At 37.6% G+C, this 22,845-nt stretch overlaps 1 protein-coding gene across 1 annotated transcript in view; it reads left to right on the top strand.

The window, feature by feature from the left end:
- The window catches only part of LOC306860470 (calcium-responsive transactivator-like), a gene marked incomplete at both ends in the record, with an annotated part of 95,566 nt that overhangs the window by 48,266 nt on the left and 24,455 nt on the right, over nucleotides 1-22,845 (top strand). Inside the window, 2 exons of the mRNA XM_079402204.1 lie at nucleotides 13,805-13,906; nucleotides 14,629-14,736. Of these exons, the coding sequence (XP_079258330.1) occupies nucleotides 13,805-13,906; nucleotides 14,629-14,736 (210 nt within the window). The remainder of the gene's footprint in view (nucleotides 1-13,804; nucleotides 13,907-14,628; nucleotides 14,737-22,845) is intronic.

Raw genomic sequence — 22,845 nt, forward strand, 5'->3', positions numbered from 1 at the left:
TCCTCAAGAGGAATACTTCAGCTGCAAAAAGTAAGTTATTTAATATTCAATCTAGTGTTGTTTGATGTTTTAAATGCCACGAAGAGTATAGTTTTTAGATGGTTTCTATTAGGAGGTTTGCGACGATAACAACATCAGAAAAACCATTTGGTCCCAGATATATTTTGTTGATGAGTACAGCCCTAACTGTTAGGCGCGGTCTCTTTAGAAAAACAATATGTAATCTTTTTTTAAATATAAAAAAACTGATGAATGTATGCTGCACGATAATGTTAGCTAATTAAATTAATGAGTTAAATTCCATTTTGTTTTCTAGAATTCATTCGATCGTCTTTTTCAAGGAGTGATTGTTATTGAATCATAGGAGTCGACTCTGCTGCTGGCGCCATAAATATCTATACGAGTGACTCTCTGATTTGATTCACCTAACCATTCAAATGAGTCATTTGCTTGTGTATCAAACAGCACGCTGTTGTAGCATTACACCTGCTAAGACAATTCAATATGTGCAATCTGAATTTAATAATATTTATTTTGTGGTAACACTGCTGTTTGGGAAGCTGACACAGAAAAACACTATAGATATGTAAGAGAAAGCCGTAAAATGTGTATCATATTTTGTTCTTGAATGCAGGCCTAATCTGTCTGCTGCATAAGAGCAGGGTCAATTTTTAGAGTGAATGAAAACTTTTGAAGCATATATATGCCGTATGATGTGATTAAAATCATATTTATTATTTATTATTATGAGCAATCAAACTTAAAAGTTTAATCTGAACACTTTATATATGTAATCTGACTATTTTTCTGATTTTTCTTTTTTTTTACAGAAATTCTGAGCTGCTGCATGAACTTATGCATGAACATTCATCAAACATATGAGGTGCGAATTCTGGGTCTGGTCCTAATGACTGTAAAAAACTGTAATGCTTAAGATTTAATAATTACCTTACAATATATATTTATACATATATTTCAAGGCTGCAATTTGGAAAACCTTTCAAGCTAATGCTGCTGAAATGGAGGTGAAGGAGACTATGAAGAGGTGGCTCCAGCTGGCAGATCAGAAGGACAGACTTCGGGAGGCAGACACACTCTGAGTTTAAGAGTCCCATCTCTTTAACCTTCCATACACTACACACTATCACATTTCTATAATTCAAATCCCTTAAAAGATTTTAATGCTGCAGCAATTAGGGTAAGCAGCAACACTTGGCAACACTTCCTATAATATCTAATATACTTGTTAATTTGTAAGAAGAATGACATCAATGCTTATATTAATTGCTTATATACCTTATTCCTAGGTTACAGTAATCAGCTGATCCAGCCGGTATCCAGACCAGACGGTGGACCTGCTCCTGGGAATGACCACAACACACCCCTGAATGTCAGCGGAGACCATGTCAGCTAGATGACAGATCCCTGTGAAGACCTCACCGATGGCCCCAGCACAGATCGTCAGCAAAGACTACGAGAACCAGACAAGACCTCTGCACAGACCCTTTTTACCAGCTTCACCTACTGGCATGATGTTTCTTCAAGCAGAAGAAGTTGGATTAAATATTCTTAATGGTATCAATCCACAATCTGACTTGTGATGCAGCCTGGAATAATCACACCACATTCATTCCAGAGGAGACTGTTTCCTGACTGAGCCTGGTCTTGTTTGGGTTTGGGTTCCTTGTCACTGCCTTTTGTCTTGCTTAGTTGAAGATACTTAATATTCAGCAATATTATTGACTTGACTGCACTGATGCCATTTGATAAGAACTGAACTGAATTATGACAATGTTTTATATATATATATATATATATATATATATATATATATATATATATATAATATACAGTAAATATAATTTACTTGTTACTTTGGGGTTTAAATTGTGTGTTAATGTTTATACTGTAGTGCATTTGTTCATTGTTAATATATATTTATATTGAAGTATTTGGTAATTTTATAATTAAAGCCTTTTTAATGTTTTTAAATGGTTGTATTTGTGTTTCACTGATGAATTAGATTTGGAAGTTTCTGGGCCACATTTGGCCCGAGGACCAAGCCGAGACCCAGCCGGATCTGGCTTGAAGTGTCTGGGCCAGATCTGGGCCACATAAAATAATAGAAGTCACTACAGTATGTGGGCCATATCTGGGCCACATCAATAAATAAGAGTCATTTTACAGGGTGTGGGCCGCATCTGGGCCAGAGGAAATAGTTTGTGTCTGTTTTCAGTGTGTGGGCCAGTGTTGGGCTGGGGACCCAGCCAGAATTGGGCCAGAAGTGAAGCAAGGTTGTGGCCCAGAGGTGGGCCAGACAAATTTTGCTATCTGGTGCTTGTTGCCGCTGTTATCAGTTCTGTTATCACAGACGATCGAGCGCTTCGTTCTGGTAAAAGCACAAAACCAAAACAAAATGCACACAAACGTGTCCCTGCTCTTGATATACAATCACTGACGAACATTTTTGGTTTTAATGAAAAAAAATAAAATAAAAATCTATATAAGGGTGTATTCGAACATTAGCCCTCTAAAATGTTTGACAGAAGTTCTACCACTAGACTATCAAAGCACACGAGGTAAACATGCAAATGTATGTATTTATTCAATCCTGTGAAGAATCTCGGCACTAATTATAATGTATTATTAATATTTATATGTATATGTATATTAACATAGTCACTTCGGGCGGCTGCACTGTCTGTAGTTGCCACTGACCCGTGATATAAAATTTTGGCCATACTGCCCATGTAAGTCATTCATCACACAATATCAACAGGCACGTCATGTAGGCGACACTTCTTGTATTTCATTTGGGCACCACAAGGTGTCACTGTGGCCTCAAAGCTTACCCTTCGCCTACTCTGGCTCAATTGCTATTCCTGAGGTAAAACATGCCCTCCTCATTACCCTACGGACAAAGTCAAGTCAATATTATTTGTATAGCTCTTTTAACAATGCAAATTGTGTCAAAGCAGCATGTCAAAGGTGTCTTTATATCAGCTTTACAGTATTTAGATGGGGAAATAGTTTGTCGAAATAGTTTTATTCTCCTCTGGCCAGACAAAATCAGCAGTTTAAATCTAGACTAAAGCAGAATCAGATTGTGCAAAGGACTCATCTGGTTCCTGTGGTCTTGTTCTGATGGCTGTCTTGGAGACAGGGTCTTCACTGGGGGTCAGTCTCTGGGGCTCATCTAGGTGTCCTGGCTGTAGAGGTCATCTCTAGGTGCTGATCCACCATCTGATCTGGATACAGTCTGGATCTGGGTGGCTACGGTGACCTCAGAATAAGACAGAAACAGACTGATATTAGCGTAGATGCCATTCTTCTAACAATGTAACAAGTATATCAGGTGTTTTGGGAAGTGTTCCCAGTTCCAGTTGACCTAATTAATGCAGCCTAACAATCCTTTAATGAATTTGAATTATAGAAATGTGATAGTGTATTATGTGTAAACCAGGTTAAAGAGATGGGTCTTTAATCTAGATTTAAACTGACAGAGTGTGTCTGCTTCCCGAACAGTGTTAGGTAGATTGTTCCAGAGTTTGGGAGCTAAATAGGAAAAGGATCTCCGCCCGCAGTCGATTTTGATATTCTAGGTATTATCAAATGTCCAGAGTTTTGAGATCGCAGCGGACGTGGAGGACTATAATGTGATAAGAGCTCACTCAAATACTGAGGTGCCAAACCATTCAGGGCTTTATAGGTAATTAGCAAGATCTTAAAATGTATACGATATGTAATAGGGAGCCAGTGCAGTGTTGACAGAACCGGGCTAATGTGGTCATACTTCCTGGTTCTAGTAAGAACTCTAGCTGCTGCATTTTTAACCAGCTGGAGTTTGTTTATTAAACGTGCAGAGCAACCACCCAATAAAGCATTACAATAATCTATCCTCGAGGTCATGAATGCATGAATTAATGTTACTGCATTTGACATTGAGAGTGTAACCCCCTAGAGTTTTACACTGTTCTATACTTAAATTCAATGTCGTACCGTAGTTTGTCGTAGCATCGTGGGATTCTTTTCAATTACAGCTAAGCTGTTACTTCATACACACACTACCCGGGTAGTAGGATAAAACAAGGCCTTGTGCATACATTCATCTTACATTACACACACACCAACTTGCAAAGGAACCAGGAGGACTTTTGGACATTTTCTTTTTTCTTCTTCTCTTTCTTTGCTTCCTCGGACCTGTTATGCACAACCTGGACTAAATATATAATATGAGACAATACAGCAAAATACTAATTTGTTCTTCTATTATTTGTTTTTTTGTTATATGTGCAATAAATGTGCTGGCTGTTAGCTGCTTCATACCATTTGGCCCAAATTTCATTTTTATCCTCCCAAGAGTCGAACCTAGCCCTCTATCTATTCAGAGTGATATAACAGTGTTATACTGACAATTTTTGCCGTGTTACAAGAGCATAGGTCATAATTTAGATATATTTTTAAGATGGAAAAATGCAATTTTACAAATGCTAGAAACATGTTTTTCGAAGGAAAGATTGCTATCAAAAAGTACGCCTAGGTTCCTAACTAGGGTTGTAACGGTATGAGATTTTCACGGTATGATAATCGTCTCAGAAAATATCACGGTTTCACTGTATATGTTAAACAATAATTCTTATCAGTAACAATGACTCTTAAAAGAATAAGAATAAGTTATTTGAGTGAACAAATCCTTTATTGCAACAAACTTGAAATCATTTTAATGAAAGTAAGCCTCCCTTCTGAGGAAAAAAAAACAAAAACAAAAAAAACATTACAAAATAATTCCTCCCACTCCTTCATCTCTAACAGCTGACAACGTTGCCACATTCTTCATTAATAAAATTACAAACCTCACTGCACAATTTTCCACACCACAATCTATCAAACACATCTTATCAGCAAACATACACTCATCACATTCACATCCTTCTCTCCACTCTCTCAGGCAGAAGTCTCTAAACTCATCCTTTCCAGTCATCCTACTACCTGTCCGCTTGATCCTATTCCATCTCATCTCCTTCAAGCCATTTCTCCTTCACTGTACCTGCACTCACTCACATCGTTAACACATCCCTTCACACTGGAATTTTTCCCTCAAAATTTAAACAGGCTCGTATAACTTCACTTCTTAAAAAAACACTCTTAACCCAACTCTTTTAGGGAACTATAGACCAGTTTCCCTTCTTCCTTTCATTGCAAAAACACTTGAACGAGTTGTTCAACCAAGTCTCTGTTTTTCTCACACAGAACAACCTCCTGGACAGTAACCAATTTGGCTTCAGAAGTGAACATTCAAGCGAAACTGCCTTGCTTTCTGTTGTTGAAGCCCTAAGACTTGCAAGAGCAGCTTCCAAATCTTCATTACTTATCTTGCTGGATCTGTTTGCTGCTTTTGATACGGTCAACCATCAGATCCTCTTGTCAACCCTATTGAGAAAGGGCATCTCAGGAACCGCACTCCAGTGGTTTGAATCTTACCTCTCTGATAGGTCCTTCAAAGTATCTTAGAGAGGTGAGGTATCCAAGTCGCAACATCTAGCTACTGGGGTGCCTCAGGGCTCAGTTCTTGTACCACTTCTCTTTTCTGTCTACATGGCATCACTAGGTTCTGTCATTCAGAAACATGGCTTTTCATATCACTGCTATGCTGATGAAACTCAACTCTACCTCTCATTCCATCCTGATGATCCGACGATAGCTGCTCGCATCTCAGCGTGTCTAACAGACATTTCTTGCTGGATGATGGACCATCACCTTCAACTCAACCTAGCTAAGACAGAACTGCTTGTAGTTTCAGCTAACCCATCGCTTCATTACAATCTCACCTTCCAGTTAGGCTCATCTACCATAACTCCTTCAAAAACAGCCAGAAACCTTGGAGTTGTGATTGATTGATAAGCTGAATTTCTCAGACCACATTGCTAAAACTGCCCGACCCTGCAGATTTGCATTATACAATATTAAGAAGATCAGTCCCTTTCTCTCGAAACATGCAACACAACTCCTTGTTCAGGCTCTTGTTCTGTCCAGACTTGACTATTGCAATGCTCTCTTGGCAGGTCTTCCAGCTAATTCTATTAAACCTCTAAATTAATCCAAAATGCCGCTGCAAGATTAATCTTTAATGAGCCGAAAAGAACGCACGTCTCGCCACTGTTCATTAATTTGCACTGGCTACCAATAGCTGCTCGCATTAAATTCAAGGCATTAATGTTTGTCTACAGAACCACCACTGGCTCTGCACCCCTTTACCTAAATTCATTACTTCAGACTTATGTGCCTTCTAGAAGCTTGCATTCTTCAAGTGAACAACGCATTATTGTGCCATCCCAAAGACACACAAAAACACTTTCACTGACTTTTTCATTAACTGTTCCCATCTGGTGGAATGACCTGCCCAACTCAATCCGAGCAGCCGAATCCTTACCCATCTTTAAGAAACGGCTAAAAACTAATCTGTTCCATCTCTAGCTCTCTCTATTCTAATTTTATTTTATCTATTCTATATGTCTTTTTATTTAAAAAAATAAAATAAATATATATATATATATATATATATATATATATATATATATATATATATATATATATATATATATGTATGTCTGCTAAATAACTAAATAAATAAAATAAAGCCATAAGCCTTATGTATATCTATATCACACATTAACATTTTAATTAATGTTTTAAAATGTTATCAAATGAAAATTGAACAACTTTTATTTTTGGCAAAGTGCTGCACAACAGAGGTATTCTAAGTTAAAACATGGACAAACATGATATTCCTTAAAAAATAATGTATAAATTAATTATTATAAAGAATATTATTATTGTAGTCATAACTTTTAAGTACATTGTACAATGCTAATTTATTTTTGTCAAGACTTCGAGTTAAATTGAACTTTTATTTTGACGGGTTGTAGCAGACCCTTGAGTTTAGTGTATTTGACAATGGTTTTTCTCAAATAAAACTGGTTTTCTCTCAGAACAGCTCTGCTGATGGTCATGTTTATGTAGACGCTGAAAACACCATTAGTGTCATGCATGCATACTTCAGTATGTAGTAGATAAAATCTACTTTTGATTTATCCATCAATCAGATTGTGCATTTTAAGTGACCGGCTCGTTAACGTTATACTGTAAATCCCATGTTCACGATTGCACCGGGATTCTCTCTGCATCACGGAAATTATACGGCCTTATAACTTGTTATAAATGCGACATACCTTTATCTGCACGGAGGGATGATGTCTGCAAATATGAGCGAACATGTTGGATGTATTGCCTCCTTTTGCAGCCACTTTGCGTCCACATTTTTTGCAAATTGGATTCGTCCTCAAGGACAACCCCACGTTCCTGTTTTTTTTTTTTTTATATCCAGAGTATTCCCATACTGCAAATTTTAAAAAAAAAATTCGGCGGGGGAAGCAGCCGAAGCAGCCGAAATAAATTGCATATGCACGGGTGAGATTATTATTTTTTTTCATACATTTTTTTTTTTACCGTAATTATGCAAATGTTTATGGTATGATAACAGTGTACGTTCAAACCACGATAGACCGTCAAATGGGTATATTGTTACAACCCTATTCCTAACTGATGACGAAGAATTTACAGAGCAGCCATCAAGTATTAGACAGTGATCTAGGTTATTACATGCAAAGGTTTTTGGTCCAATAATTAACACCTCTGTTTTTTTAGAATTTAGCAGTAAGAAATTGCTAGTCATCCAGTATCAACTATACATTCTGTTAGTTTTGCAAATTGGTAAGTTTCATCAGGTCGCGAAGAAATATAGAGCTGGGTACCATCGGCATAAGAGTGAAAGCTAACACCATGTTTCCTAATGATATCTCCCAAGGGTAACATGTAAAGCGTGAAAAGTAATGGCCCTAGTACTGAGCCTTGAGGTACTCCATACTGCGCTTGTGATTGGTATGATACCTCTTCATTTACTGCCACAAATTGATGGCGGTCAGATAAGTACGATTTGAACCATGCCAGTGCACTTCCTCTAATGTCAAAGTAATTTTCTAGTCTATTTAAAAGAATGTTGTGGTCAATAGTGTCAAACGCGGCACTAAGATCCAGTAGCATTAATAGAGAGATACAACCACGATCAGATGATAAAAGCAGGTCGTTTCTAACTCTAATGAGAGCAGTCTCCGTACTATGATATGGTCTAAAACCTGACTGGAAATCCTCACATATATAATTTTTCTCTAAGAAGGAACATAGTTGTGATGATACTACCTTTTCTAATATCTTTGACAGAAAAGGGAGATTCGAGATCGGTCTGTAATTAATTAATTATTTGTGGTCAAGTTGTGTTTTTTTAATGAGAGGCTTAATAACAGCCAGTTTGAAGGTTTTTGGGACATATCCTAATAACAATGATGAATTAATATTCAGAAGAGAATCTATTACTTCTGGAAGCACCTCTTTTAGGAGCTTAGATGGAACAGGGTCTAAAATACAGGTTGTTGGTTTAGATGATTTAACAAGTTTATACAATTCCTAATTTCCAATAGAAGAGAATGAGTGGAATTGTTCCTCAGGGGATCTATAGTGCACTATCTAATGAGATACTGTGGCTGACAGCTGCATGGTTGCAATTTTATCTCTAATAGTTTCGATCTTGGAAGTAAAGTAGTTCATAAAGTCATTACTACTGCGCTGCTGGGTAATGTCTGCACCTGCTGATGTTATATTTTTTGTTAATTTAGCCACTCTATTAAATAAATACTTGGGGTTGTGTTTGTTTTCTTCTAAAAGAGACGTAAAGTAAGCAGATCTAGCAGTTTTTAACCCTCTGGGCCCTGAGGGTGTTTTGGGGACCTGGAGAACTTTCGACATGGTCTAAACATTCTTAGATGCGTAGCATTCATCGTGTTGTAGTTTGGGAACAACCCAACTAGTAATGTGTTCAAGTTTATGTCACAATAACACGTTAACTAATGCAGAACATAAACATTACTTACTCATCAGATCGATTTTGAGGGAAATCCAGCCTTTACTCAGCACGTCTTCTTCCAGAAAGTAACAGTAGCAGCGATGAACTCTTCACTGACGCTTTGTTTATGCTCCGCGCGCGCGGGTCACGTGGTTATTTACATGTGAACGCGAGGGGGCGGGATCTCATTAAAAATAATGAGTTAGACGGACAGACTGAACATTGTGTTGGTTTCATACGGATTACTTCATCACAGAATATTTGTTTTCGATATGACTTACTTCATTTGAAAGAAGACACTTCAGGCTTATTATAGATATAACTCTCATGTCTGTGTGTTGAGTATTCGCCGAGTTACACTTCATTTTAGTGACGCATTTCTGAAAACAGATCGCGGAGACGGAGAAGACAGAGAGCGCACCCTGTTTGTTTTCTTTATTCTTCAAAAGCACAAAGTTTAGTTGTTATTTTGAGTGAATACAAATAAAAGAAGACCCCTTACAGATTCGAATGGTGTATTGCTCTTATCTGAACGATCAAAAATGGCAGAGTAATTCAAGCTCATTTCTGCCTTATCAAGAAAATCTGCCCCAAAACGCGTATTCGCGTTTGTCGGGCTCAGAGGGTTAATGCTTTTCTGTAGGATAGGGTACTTTCCCACCAAGCAATACGAAATACCTCTAATTTTGTTTTTCTCCACCTGCTCTCTTTAGGGCCCGAGTGTGCTCATTATACCACGGTGTTGGACTCTTTTCCTTAATCTTCCTTAAGCGTAAAGGAGCAACCGTATCTAAAGTGCTAGAAAAGTGAGAGTCAGTAGTTTCTGTTACATCATCAAGTTGTTCTGAGTTATTGGATATGCTGAAGAATTGAGATAAGTCAGGAAGATTATTTATAAAGTAGTCTTTTGTGGTAGAAGTGATGGTTCTACCATATTTGTAACAAGGAGTTGGCTTTACAGCTTTAGCTATATGGAAAATTAGTAGTACATTATGGATGTAGTGATATCTGGAGTTTCTGCACACTACCACTAGTACTCCATAGATCCATACATGTAATAATTTATTTATTAAAGACATAATAGTAATACTAATAATAATAAAAAAAAAAAAAAAAAAAAACCGAATTGATTTATTGCAACATAAAAAGCACAGATCATGAATATGCATTTCATATCATTCCCCCTTGTTTTTGTTGTTGTTGTTTTCTCTTTGATTGGAGTGATGGGGTTACTATGACTTTGGCATCATTTTTATATTGATCTAAATTAAGTTTTCTTGTTTACACATAGGTCTTATTAAGTACTTGCATCCAGACTTATTTGTTTCAAGAACACTGACAACACACTCATCTTGAATTTAGAAATATCTCAAAATATAATAATAATAATAATAATATATTTATTTTGTATAGCGCCTTTAAAAGTAGCTTTCTCAAAGCGCTTTACAGACAAGCATAACAACAAAGGAATAACACAATGTAAATACAAAAAAAAAGAATAAACGCATGAAATTAAGATCATGTAAAAGCAATCCTAAAATAAAATGTTTTAAGAAGAGATTTAAAAGACACTAATGTATTTGCTTCCCTGATGTCGACCGGGAGAGAATTCCAGAGCTTAGGAGCATAGACAGAAAATGCTCGGTCACCCCACGTATGAAGCCGTGTCTTCGGAACGACCAAAAGACCACTCTGAGAGGAGCGCAGATTACGACGTGGTGTGTAAGGGATTAATAAATCAGTCAAATACTGAGGTGCCAGATTGTGCAGAGATTTATAGGCCAGCATAAGGATTTTAAAATCAATACGGTACCTAACAGGTAGCCAGTGTCTGGCCCTGACCCCAGACAGTACTCTAGCAGCTGAATTTTGAAGATACTGCAATTTATCCAAAGATGATTTAGATACTCCAGCTAGAAGACCATTGCAGTAGTCAACTTCTCAGGTACCAAAAAGGACAACATAGGACGAAGCTGTGCTATATTTCTGAGGTGATAAAATGATGTCTTACTGTCATTTGAGCCTTTTGTCCAGAATACAGTTGTGGCGTCAAATATGACACCCAGATTTTTTAATTTGGTCTTAAACTCCAGTGCAACACCATCAACAGACAGAGTAGGAGACCCAACCTTTCGTAGTTGATGTGGAGATCCAGGGAGCATAACTTCTGTTTTTGAGCCTTTTAAAGACAGAAAATTATTGGACATCCAAGTCTTTATCTCAGCAATACAGTTAGAAAGATGCCCAACGTTCACTTGCTGACCCGGTCTAGTGTGTATATAAATCTGTGTATCATCAGCATAAAAGTGATAGTTAAGGTTGAGAGATTGTAGTAATTGACCAAGTGGATAGATGTACATACTAAAGAGTAGGGGACCCAAGACTGACCCTTGTGGAACACCCGTATAAAGAGAGCCAAATTTGGACCTATAACCACCCATAAAAACAAATTGACTGCGGTCAGTGAAATAGGACTTGAACCAGTCAAGAACAGTCTCAGACAAGCCAAATACATGTTCGAGGCGATTGAGTAACAGTGCATGGTCAATAGTGTCGAAGGCTGAACTGAGATCCAAGAGAATGAGAATGGACGTGGAGTCGGAGGCAATTAGTAAGTCATTAGCGACTTTCACCAACGCAGTCTCAGTGCTGTGTAATTTTCGAAATCCTGATTGATGGGGCTCAAATAATTTATTTTCAATAAAGTGTTTGTTTAATTGGGCTGCAACCACACCCTTCAAGATTTTAGACAGAAATGAGAGATTTGAGATTGGGCGATAATTTGACAGATTTTTCACATCAGAATTTTGCTTTTTTAAAACGGGAGTAACCGCAGCAGTTTTAAGTGCTGCTGGCACCTCCCCAAATGATAAAGAGTCATTTATTATAGCAAGAACTGAGGGACATAAAGGACCAAAGCAGGATTTAAACAGGCTACCAGGCATGGGATCAAGTATGCAAGTGGTAGCTTTCATACTAGAAACCTGGTTGCAGAGCATCTCAGGTTGTAATAAAGTAAATTTGGATAAAGGAATGCCAGAGAACCTATTAACTGTATTTAACAGTATTAACTGTAAGATCGGCAGACTGCAAGGTGTGGATATTTGTGCGAATATTGTAAATTTTTTCACTGAAAGATTTGAGAAACTCATTACACAGCCAGTCAGATGAAGTCAGAGAACTGACACTATCTGCTTTAAGCAGACTATTAATTGTATGAAAGAGCTTCCTGGGATTGCTTTGATTATTATCAATAATGTTTGAGAAATAGGCAGATCTTGCAGTTTCAATGGCAACTCTGTAGTTTGACAAGCAATCTTTCCAGGCCTGGTGGAACACATTTAAACCAGAGTGACGCCATTTTCGCTCTAATTTCCGGCACACAGCCTTCTGTATACGCAAATCACCATTATACCAGGGGGCTGACTGTGCAAATTAAACTTTACGTGTTTTTATGGGTGCAAAGATGTCCAAGTTGGCTGTAAGGACATTATTAAATACTGAAATGTTTTCCTCAAGAGGAGCAGAAGACATGTCAACTAAAGAAGAGACAATCGAGTTTGCAAAGGTAGCATGATCAATTGATTGCCATTTACGGAATGAAATAGTTCGTTTAGTCTCTCTACTAGAATGAAATGTCTCAATATTAAAGAAGATAGCTAGATGATCAGAAAGTCCAGCATCCACAACAGAGAGATTAGAAAGAGATGAGTCATTTGCAATAATTAAATCTAACGTGTGTCCTTTACAGTGAGTGGGGATATTTACAAACTGAGAAAAATTCAAACAGTCCAAGAGTGATAGAAAATCCTTGGCCAAGAGACAGGCTTTCTGATCTACATGTATGTTAAAATCACCCAGAATCAAAATTCTCTTAAATCTGACAGACAGTATAGAAAGAAGATCAGCAAACTCAGACAGAAAGTCCTTATTCAGTTTAGGAGGTCGATAGATAGTGACCATAGCAGAATGGAGAGCAGAGTGAGTATCAGACACATTTAAAACAAGACATTCAAAAGTTTTAAAAGGAGGAACGGACACAGGGTGAATCTTGTATTGCAGTTTGTAAACAACTATAATACCACCACCTCTACCTGTAGTTCGTGAAACGTCAATGAGTCCAAAGCCCGCTGGAGTCAGCTGATTAAAAAGAAAACCATCGTCCTGTTTATGCCATGTTTCCGTAATGAAAAACAAGTCCAGCTTCTTGTCCATGATAAAATCTGCCAGCAATAAAGCTTTGTTGTTCACAGAGCACGCGTTAAGCAGCGCAGCTTTTAAAGGGCTTGCAGCAGACACCGCATCACAGAAATTCAAAACTGGGATGGAGGACGACGAGGAAGAGACGTAGCTTCGTCCTGTGCCCCGATGAATATACCGCTTGGGCCGCAGTAATCCAGCCCTGTCACAGTAGTCGTAGGTGTCCCCCGACAGATAGTAATTCCGCTTCAGGGATAAGAGCTGGCGAGAGGTGTACTGTAAGGCCATGTTCAATAAAGCCTCATCTGCACCAGCTCCCATAAGCCTATCTGTGAGTCCACAGAGCCGATAGAAAGCAACCAGGCCAACACCAAGAAAAGCAATCTCCCGTCAAACATGAAGAAAGCACACCGCATCATAACGGAGAGAGGAGCGGCAGCCAGAGCGCGCCAGCGTACCCTGCTCACCCGTCAAAGTCATATCTTTTGCCTGCTGCATTGGCTGCAATATATATTTAGCTCACAACAGACACAGACAGCTAGAGCACTTTCTCTCCCTTCAGAAAAGCCCAAAACCTCCCCAGTCTATTCTTCTGAAGCTGCTGTCAGATCGGCTGCTTAACCAACCCTGCTGTCGCCTGTCTTACAGGATCAGCCCCGCAGTACATTGGCCAGGAGGAGTTCTACGGAGAGCAGTATGGACACATTCAGAGCTCCAGTGAGCCTGTTAGCCAACAGAATTGCTCAGATGGTAACCAAGCTCTCATCCAGAAATTTTCTTCATTCATTCATTCATTTCATATCACATCACAACCCTGTTTCTACTTAACGTTTATCTCTGAATCTTCCAGTCATGTCTTTGTCTGTAATATATTTTTTTCCCCATAAAAATATGACTCAAACAGACTTGAGAACAAGCTTAAGTTACATAAGAGTGTCTTCATTGCCTGCAAATCTTTTTTTTTTTTTTTTTTTTGGTGTGCTGAAATTTCAGATTTGGCTTTCCTTCCTCGCTTTGTTGTTGCTGGGCTAACAGATTGGTCGTTTGAGGCTTCTGTTTTCTTTTGTGTGAGTTTGTATGTCAATTCAAAGTAGGATGCACACATCCAAAAAATCTGTTAAACAGGTGCTTGGTCAAGAGAAAGCTTAGTTGAAATGCAAAACGCCCGGCACACTATTTTATTTATATATTTGCTTCTAAAAAACGTTAATGTAGTTTCATGAACCACAAGCAGTCTTCATCAGGCAAAAACACAGCAAATATCAACAACTTTTATATAAACACAATGAACAATCACACGTTTCATTTACATAATGTTTAAATTACATGAAAAATAACAGTGTGCTGGTCTTTTTGTAATTCAGCTGAATTTGTTTATGTGCAAACAGTTGTCTGAATGTCTGCGAGCAGCGAGGGCCCTTTGTTCCTTTTTTTCCCTGTAGGTGTGTACTATTATGTCTTTTTTTCAACAGGACATGGAGAGTATTCCTATCAGCAGGCTTCCTATGGGGAGCAGAGTTATGAGAGATCCTTTGACGAGTCATCACAACACTATTATGAAGGCGGTGAGTTCCAGCTGAGTATGTTCAGAACCAAGCTTAATAAAATCAAGTTTTATTATAATATAGGGTTACTCACACACACACACACACGTTTGTATATGTGGTTTATGGGGACTCCCCACACGCGTAATGGTTTTTATACTGTACGAACTGTATTTTCTATCCCCTTACCCTAACCCTACACCTAAACTTAGGTTTTAAGCCATCTGGTTTACAAGGACACCGGAAGTGTTTTCCGGTGTTCAATTAAACGAGTACTTGAAGGAGGAGTTATGCAATAATCATTATACCAATTAAACAATTATGCTTGAATAAAACATAAGGTTAAAGAAAATATTACGAGAAAAAAAACTGCTAGATGTTTAATAATTAATCTTCAAGAAAGGAATATGATTTTCAAATCATTCATAGTCAATAATGTTTGAGCCAGGTGAAGCTGAAGAGCAAACGAACACCAGTAAACTTAAGTGGTTTTCTAGCAGGTTATTTTATCATATAGGATGCCTTTTTGAGGTGTTGGTTGACTGAAGGTGCTTGCTTGTGGTGTTAATTCTACAGAGAATGTCAAACCAGATGACACAGCAAATTTGAAATTTAAATGAGCCAGTTTCTTCAGCAAGAGAGTGGGTCTCAACTTTCACTGTGGAGTCTGTAGTCTGCTCCCTGACTTCCAACAAAGCTTCTCTCACCTTGCCTGCTTGGTAGCGTATTGGTTCAATATTGTTAACTCAGCTCTCCCATCGCGTTCCACTCCAGGACTTGTGTGACATCCACATTCTTCTGCAAGATGATCTATCTTTGAGGAGACCCTGAGAAGAGTCTGTAAAGTTTTTCCACATTTCCAAAAAAAACAAGTGGCATCCTTTAGTAGCATCTGAACCCATTAGATTTAAAGGAACACTCCACTATTTTCGAAAATAGGCTCATTTTCCAACTCCCTAAGAGTTAAACAGTTGAGTTTTACTGTTTTTGAATCCATTCAGCCAATCTCTGGGTCTGGCGGTAGCTCTTTTAGTGCAGCTTAGCATACATCATTGAATCTGATTAGACCGTTAGCATCTCGCTCAAAAATGACCAAAGAGTTTCAATATTTTTCCTATTTAAAACTTGACTCTTCTGTAGTTACATCGTGTACTAAGACTGATGGAAAATGAAAAGTTGCGATGAAAATAGTCCCCAGCTATATCATAACTAGTTACCTAGCTGGGGACTACTTTCAGGCACTGCGTAATATCCTTGCGCCTGCTGCACCCATGATACGGCAGCAAAGTTCCTTGATTATTGCACCTGAATGAGAGTATAGTTCCTAGCCATATCAGCACAGAAAATCGCAACTTTTAATTTTCCGTCAGTCTATGCTAAGAACGTGTGACAGATATGGCATTTAAAAAAACAAATGAGCCCAGTCTCATGAAAGTGTATGTATATAGCACAATTTTCTGTTTCTATTTGGCATGCAATTTATACGCAGAAATTGACTTTGGTGTGCATATGATACACACGTGTTTGGCGTGCATATGATACGCAATCAATGCTTGTAGAAAAAAAAAAGGGGTGGTACTCAACCCCCACTCCCCCACCCAAAAATAAATAAATACAAACTAAAGTACTAAAAAAAGTACTTTTTAATTTTCATAATTTGCAGTGAATGTATATGTGAATATTGTAAGGTTAACCCTGCCTGGTTTACATGTCTGAAAATGATTAACAGTTGGAAACATTAGAAATTTAGAAAAGTAATCAAAAAGTAAATGTAATCAGTTACATTACTTTAATAAAGTAATTGAAAAGTTACATTACTTATTACATTTCAAGTAGGGTAACTTGTAATCTGTAACCTGTTACATTTGCAAAGAAACCTTCCCAGCACTGCACAGTAGTCAGTGGTTTAGTAAATCTGGATCAGTCACGTCAAGGTAGCTCATTTAGTGGTCTTTTGGCGTCCTGCTGTGTTCCTGTTTGGCATCGCAGATTGACTTGTGCAAATTTTTGTATTTTTATTAAAAGTGCTATAAACAACTAAATGTAATGTAGAAATGTTAATTTTCTGTGATGCTGCTTCGAAACAGTGTATCATGAAAAGTGCTATACAAATAAATCTGAATTGAATTGCAAACAATTATAAATAAATCATTAATAATTGTTTGCAATTCAATTCAGATTTATTTGTATAGCACTTTTCATGATACACTGTTTCGAAGCAGCATCATGCATCATTTTTATGATTGTTTGCGAATCGCGTTTGCTCTTCCACAGAACAGAGGGGTGTGGTGAGCAGAGCTCATTAGCATGTAAAGAGATATGCACCGAAACGAGTGTCTGTGAACAGAGCTGTTTTTGACAAGGTAAAAAGGATGTTGTTTTTCACGACCACTGAGACCATTTCGAGAAGACCCTAAAGAATCATACCAACTTGTAGAAAATGGGCATCCGATGTCCCCTTTGAAGCACAGCCTCCACAAAATCAGACTTACTTTAAAGTCATTCTGAGGTTAAATACAGATTTAAAATCATAACAAGAAATAGTTTAATAGCTATGATACTCTTTTTGAAATCTTTGCATAGCTATGACAGGAAACACTGGAATCTAAGAATGCCTTAGAAAAAAAGTTAATCTTAAAAAAAAATAAAGCATATACATAAACCCATATAGGAAATATAAGTTATCGGATAAGCATGTTATAAACTTCTGAAACATTAGTGTTTCATATTTTAGAGCAGTCACTGCAATTTATGAAAGAAATCAATTAAATCTGTATGTGGGAGTGTGTGTGAAAAAATCAGATGTAACCCCCTTTGTAATCCTTAACATTTTCATAAGTCACTGTAATTTAATTACACATTTTTTCTTAGTAACTGTAACTAATTGCAATTATTTTTATTTTGTAATTAAATTACGTAATTCCGTTACATGTAACTAGTTACTCCCCAACACTGCTACTGCATAATTGAAAACACCTTCAACCAGCATCCAGTATAAAACACTCGTGCTTTTAAGCCAAATAGCTTGCAGATTTTGTTTGTTTGTTTTTTTGTTTTTTTTTACTGACATCTGTACGTGAGTACTATCTCCGCCATCTCTGATGATATCGGCAGTGTTTTCTGTGCATTAGCACTGTTTTGAACTTACAGTTTGAATGCATTCCCTTACTGGATCCTTAGATTTTCCAGGAGTTTACCGGTTGATCTGATCGCAAAAAAGGATCTTCTTTTTCTTTCCATTTTGTATCGTTTTCGTTAAAACTTTACTGATTCAAATTAGTAATTAGCCTGTTATTTTATTACTCTGCGCTAGGGTGACCACCCTATAGATCTGTTGCAGGACACTAGATGTGATTTTGTGGCACAATGTGGGACTCGTACGAAACAGATACATTTAGACTACTACTGTAATGCTATGTAAATACTGATTTACATTAGTTGGCATATGCGCCAATGTATGTTTCTCCCAGTGGATGCCCACACTCCAGGTTGCGTTTATTAACTATATTAACGATCATTTTTGAGTGCACGCATGTAATGTCTGACCGATAGAAAGCGTGTCCGTTTTCTGTGAGAATGAATGAATCCAGCTGCGAGCAGAGAGATAGGCTATATAATGCGCTCTGTACATTTGTCATTAAAATAACTCCATAAAACTATTGGAACGAACTATTAAAACGAGAAGAAAGTTGTGTCTGAAAGCTACAATCTTTTTTTTAATTCGAGAATGGAGAATATCATGTTTTTCCGTCGGTGGAGCACTTGATGAGGTCCACTTTATTCCTTTGAGCCTTCCACGCAGTCATCATCAACGGAAAAACTCCACACCCCTAATCCTAACCATTTCGTATCATATGCACACCAAAGTCCATTTCTGCGTATAAATAGAACGCCAAATAGAAACTTGTGGTGTTGATATGCACTTTCACAATTTACGATATAAAGCTGCATAGATTTTTATTTTAAGACAATCATATGCTCTCGCTGCGGGCCGGAAATGGCCCGCGGGCCTTGAGTTTGACATGTGCTTTAAGGTATGTGCTCCACAAGGCACATGGATTTTTGGCTAACAGCCTAGCCTGCACACCTTTATTTCAGCCCTTCATGTTTGCACCATTGTCATAAGATTGTCCCCTACAGTCCTGGAAAGGGATGTTCAACTCTTCAAGACTTTTAAGAATTAGTGTAGACAAGCTTAGACCAGCAGATTCAGGAGCTATGAGAAATCCCAAGAAGTGTTATTTTATCTCTGGTGTTTTGCCAAAACAATAACAGACATCTGTTCTTGGTAACTAACATCTTGGGTGCAATCCAATATTATGGCATAATATTTTGAATCTTTGATTTCTGCAACCATTTTGTCCATTATTTTTTCACTGACACAGCTTATCAGCTCATTTTGGATAGTTTTCCCCAAGTATGTGATATGCTGTGCTCCACTGACAGTTCATCTCACGTGATCTCTCAAAACAGGATCAAATTTAGAAATCAGTTCCACTTCTTTCAAAAAGTTCCCATTGTTTTCCTGATGTAATGTATCAACAGATCGCCTGAGTGCCAGATTTCTTTCTGCCAAGGACTGAATAATACTGATTAAGGGTGTGAGAACATCTCTCCAATTATTTTTTTTCAATTCAATTCAATTCAAGTTTATTTGTACAGCGCTTTTTACGATACAAATCGTTGCAAAGCAGCTCTACAGGAATTTAAGTTTCCACAATATATTTATATATTGCAGAACCTTAATATATTTGATTTATGGCAAAATTTGGTAATTCTGTATGTTGTCTGAGCGTTGGCATCCTCTGAGGGGTTGGCATCATCTTTTCTCAGGTGTTCGGTCATCTCAGATCATTTAAGGGTTGGATCCAGACTGAAGCTTCTGTAATTCCTAGTTACCACGGGATGATAATCAACAGAGAAACAAATAGAGACATAATTAGCGTAGCTGCTGTTCCATCTAAGCAAAAATGATTTGTTCAACCCAAGCTAAAGAATAATAATAATGTACATTTGATCAGATATAACTGCAGTACAAGATTATAAGATGCATTATGTGAATGCTTGGCTAAAGAGATGTGTCTTTAATCTAGATTTAAACAGAGAGAGTGTGTCTGAACCCCGAATGTTATCAGGAAGGCTATTCCAGAGTTTGGGAGCCAAATGTGAAAAAGCTCTACCTCCTTTAGTGGACTTTGCTATCCTAGGTACTACCAAAAGTCCAGAGTTTTGCGACCTTAGGGAGCGGGTTGGATTGTAGCGTGGTAGAAGACAAGTTAGGTACGCAGGAGCTAAACCATTTAGGGCCTTATAGGCAAGTAATAATATTTTGTAAATGATAGGAACTTAATAGGTAGCCAGCGCAGAGACTGTAAAATTGGGGTAATATGATCATATTTCGGGGGTGGTGATGGTGCAGTGGATAAGACACATGCCTTTGGTGTGAGAGACCCGGGTTCGAATCCACTGTGAGACACCAATGTGTCCCTGAGCAAGACACTTAACCCCTAGTTGCTCCAGAGGCGTGCGACCTCTGACATGTATAGCAATTGTAAGTCGCTTTGGATAAAAGCGTCAGCTAAATGAATAAATGTAAATGTAAATATTTTCTTGATCTGGTAAGAACTCTAGCCGCTGCATTTTGGACTATCTGTAGCTTGTTTATTGAAGATGCAGGACAAGCAGCTAGCAGTGCATTACAATAGTCCAGTCTAGAGGTAATGATTGCATGAACTAGCTTTTCTGCATCAGAAACAGGTAGCATGTTTCGAAGCTTGACAATGTTTCTAAGATGGAAGAATGCTGTTTTTGTAACATGGGAAATATGATTTTCAAAGGTCAAGTTGCTGTCTAATATTACACCCAGATTTTTGACTTTAGAGGATGTGACAGTGCATCCATCTAGTTGCAAATTGTAATCCACGAGATTCTGTGTACGGTTTTTTGGTCCAATAAGTAATATCTCTGTCTTATCTGAATTTAATAGGAGGAAATTATTGGTCATCCAATCTTTTACATTTTTTACACAATCTATTATCTTAGTTTAGAAGTTTAATCTGGTCTTGTTGAGATATATAGTTGAGTATCATCAGCATAACAATGAAAACTAATCCCGTATTTTCTAATAATATTACCAAGAGGCAACATGTATATTGAAAATAGCAGAGGACCTAGGACAGATCCTTGTGGTACTCCATACTTTACTGGTGATAATTGTGATGACTCTCCTTTTAAATGAACAAAGTGGTAGCGATCGGACAGGTAGGATCTAAACCATCTTAAAGCCTGCCCTTGAATACCAGTATAGTTTTGTAATTGATCTATGAGTATATCATGGTCTATAGTGTCAAACGCAGCACTAAGATCAAGTAATACTAGCAATGAGATGCAGCCTTGGTCTGAAGCAAGAAGCAAGTCATTTGTAATTTTAACAAGTGCAGTTTCTGTGCTATGGTGAGGCCTGAAACCTGACTGAAATTCTTCATAGAGATAATTTTTTTGCAAAAAGGAGCACAATTGAGCAGCACAACTTTTTCTAAAATTTTAGACATAAACGGAAGATTTGAAATGGGTCTGTAATTTGCCAGGTCATTAGAATCTAGTTGTGGTTTCTTAATAAGAGGCTTAATAACCGCCAGCTTGAATGGTTTTGGGACGTGACCTAAATATAACGATGAGTTAATAATATTGAGAAGCGGTTCTTCTGCTACAGGTAACAACTCTTTCAGTAGTTTAGTGGGTACAGGATCTAATAAACACGTTGTTGGTTTAGATGCACTAATAAGTTTATTTAGCTCTTCCTGTCCTATAGTTATAAAGCACTGCAGTTTTTCTTTGGGTGCGATGAATGAAGCTGAAATACTAGACGCAGTAGAATCTACATTTGATATTGTATTTCTGATTTTATCTATTTTATCAGTAAAGAAATTCATAAAGTCATTACTATTAAACTGTGAGGGAATATTTAGATCGGGGGTGGGGTGTCTGTTTATTTGTTAATCTAGCCACTGTGCTAAATAAGAACCTTGGATTGTTTTGGTTATTATCTATGAGTTTGCGGATATGCTCTACCCTGGCAGCTTTTAGAGCCTGTCTATAGCTGGACATAACTGTTTTTCCACGCAATTCTAAAAACTTTCAATTTAGTTTTTCTCCATTTGATTACGAGTTTCTTTCTTGAGAGAATGGGTATAACTGTCGTACCATGGCGCAGTATGTTTTTCTCTAACCTTTTTCAATTTGAGGGGGGCAACAGCTTCTAATGTGTTAGAGAAGATAGTGCCCATGTTGCTAGTCATTTCGTCTAGTTCATGTGTATTTATGGGTACACAGAGCAGTTGAGATAAATCAGACAGGTTATTTGTGAATCTGTCTTTGGTGGCTGGAACAATAGTTCTGCCCGGACGATAACGCGGAGCCATATAATTAATATCAGTAATACGCAGCATGCACGATACAAGGAAATTATCAGTAACATCATCACTTTGAGGTACGATATATATATCGGTAAAATTCCATGCGATATAATTAAATCTAGCGTATGATTAAAACGATGAGTGGGCCCGGTGACGTTTTGCTTGACTCCAAAAGAGTTTATTAGGTCATGTATTATCAACATGAATGTTAAAATCTCCGATTAGCACTTTATCAACATTAACTAGTAGATCTGAGAGGAAATCTGCAAATTCTTTTAGGAAATCTGTATATGGCCCTGGCAGTCTATACACAGTAGCCAGAGCAAGAGATAGGAGAGATTTCTTCTGCATATCTAACAGTGTAACATTGAGCAGAAGTATTTTGAATGAGTTAAACCTCCTGTATCCTGTTTTCTGAGTAACATTGAGAATATCACTATATATTGTTGCAACACCGCCGCCACGACCAGTCTGATGGAGCTCATGTTTATAACAGTAGCTCGGTGGAGTAGACTCATTTAGGCCAAAATATTCATTTGGTTTCAGCCAGGTTTCAGTCAGGCAGAGTACATCAAATTTATTATCTGTGATCATTTCATTTACAATAACTGCTTTGGGTGCGAGTGATCTAATATTTAGGAGCCCAAGCTTTAAAAATTGTTTTTGTTCATTTATTTTGCGTTTTTCTGGTTTAATCACGATCAGATTTTTTCTAGATCCTGCATTAAAT

This window comes from Barbus barbus, assembly GCF_936440315.1.
Source record: "Barbus barbus genome assembly, chromosome: 41".
Lineage (NCBI taxonomy): Eukaryota > Metazoa > Chordata > Actinopteri > Cypriniformes > Cyprinidae > Barbus > Barbus barbus.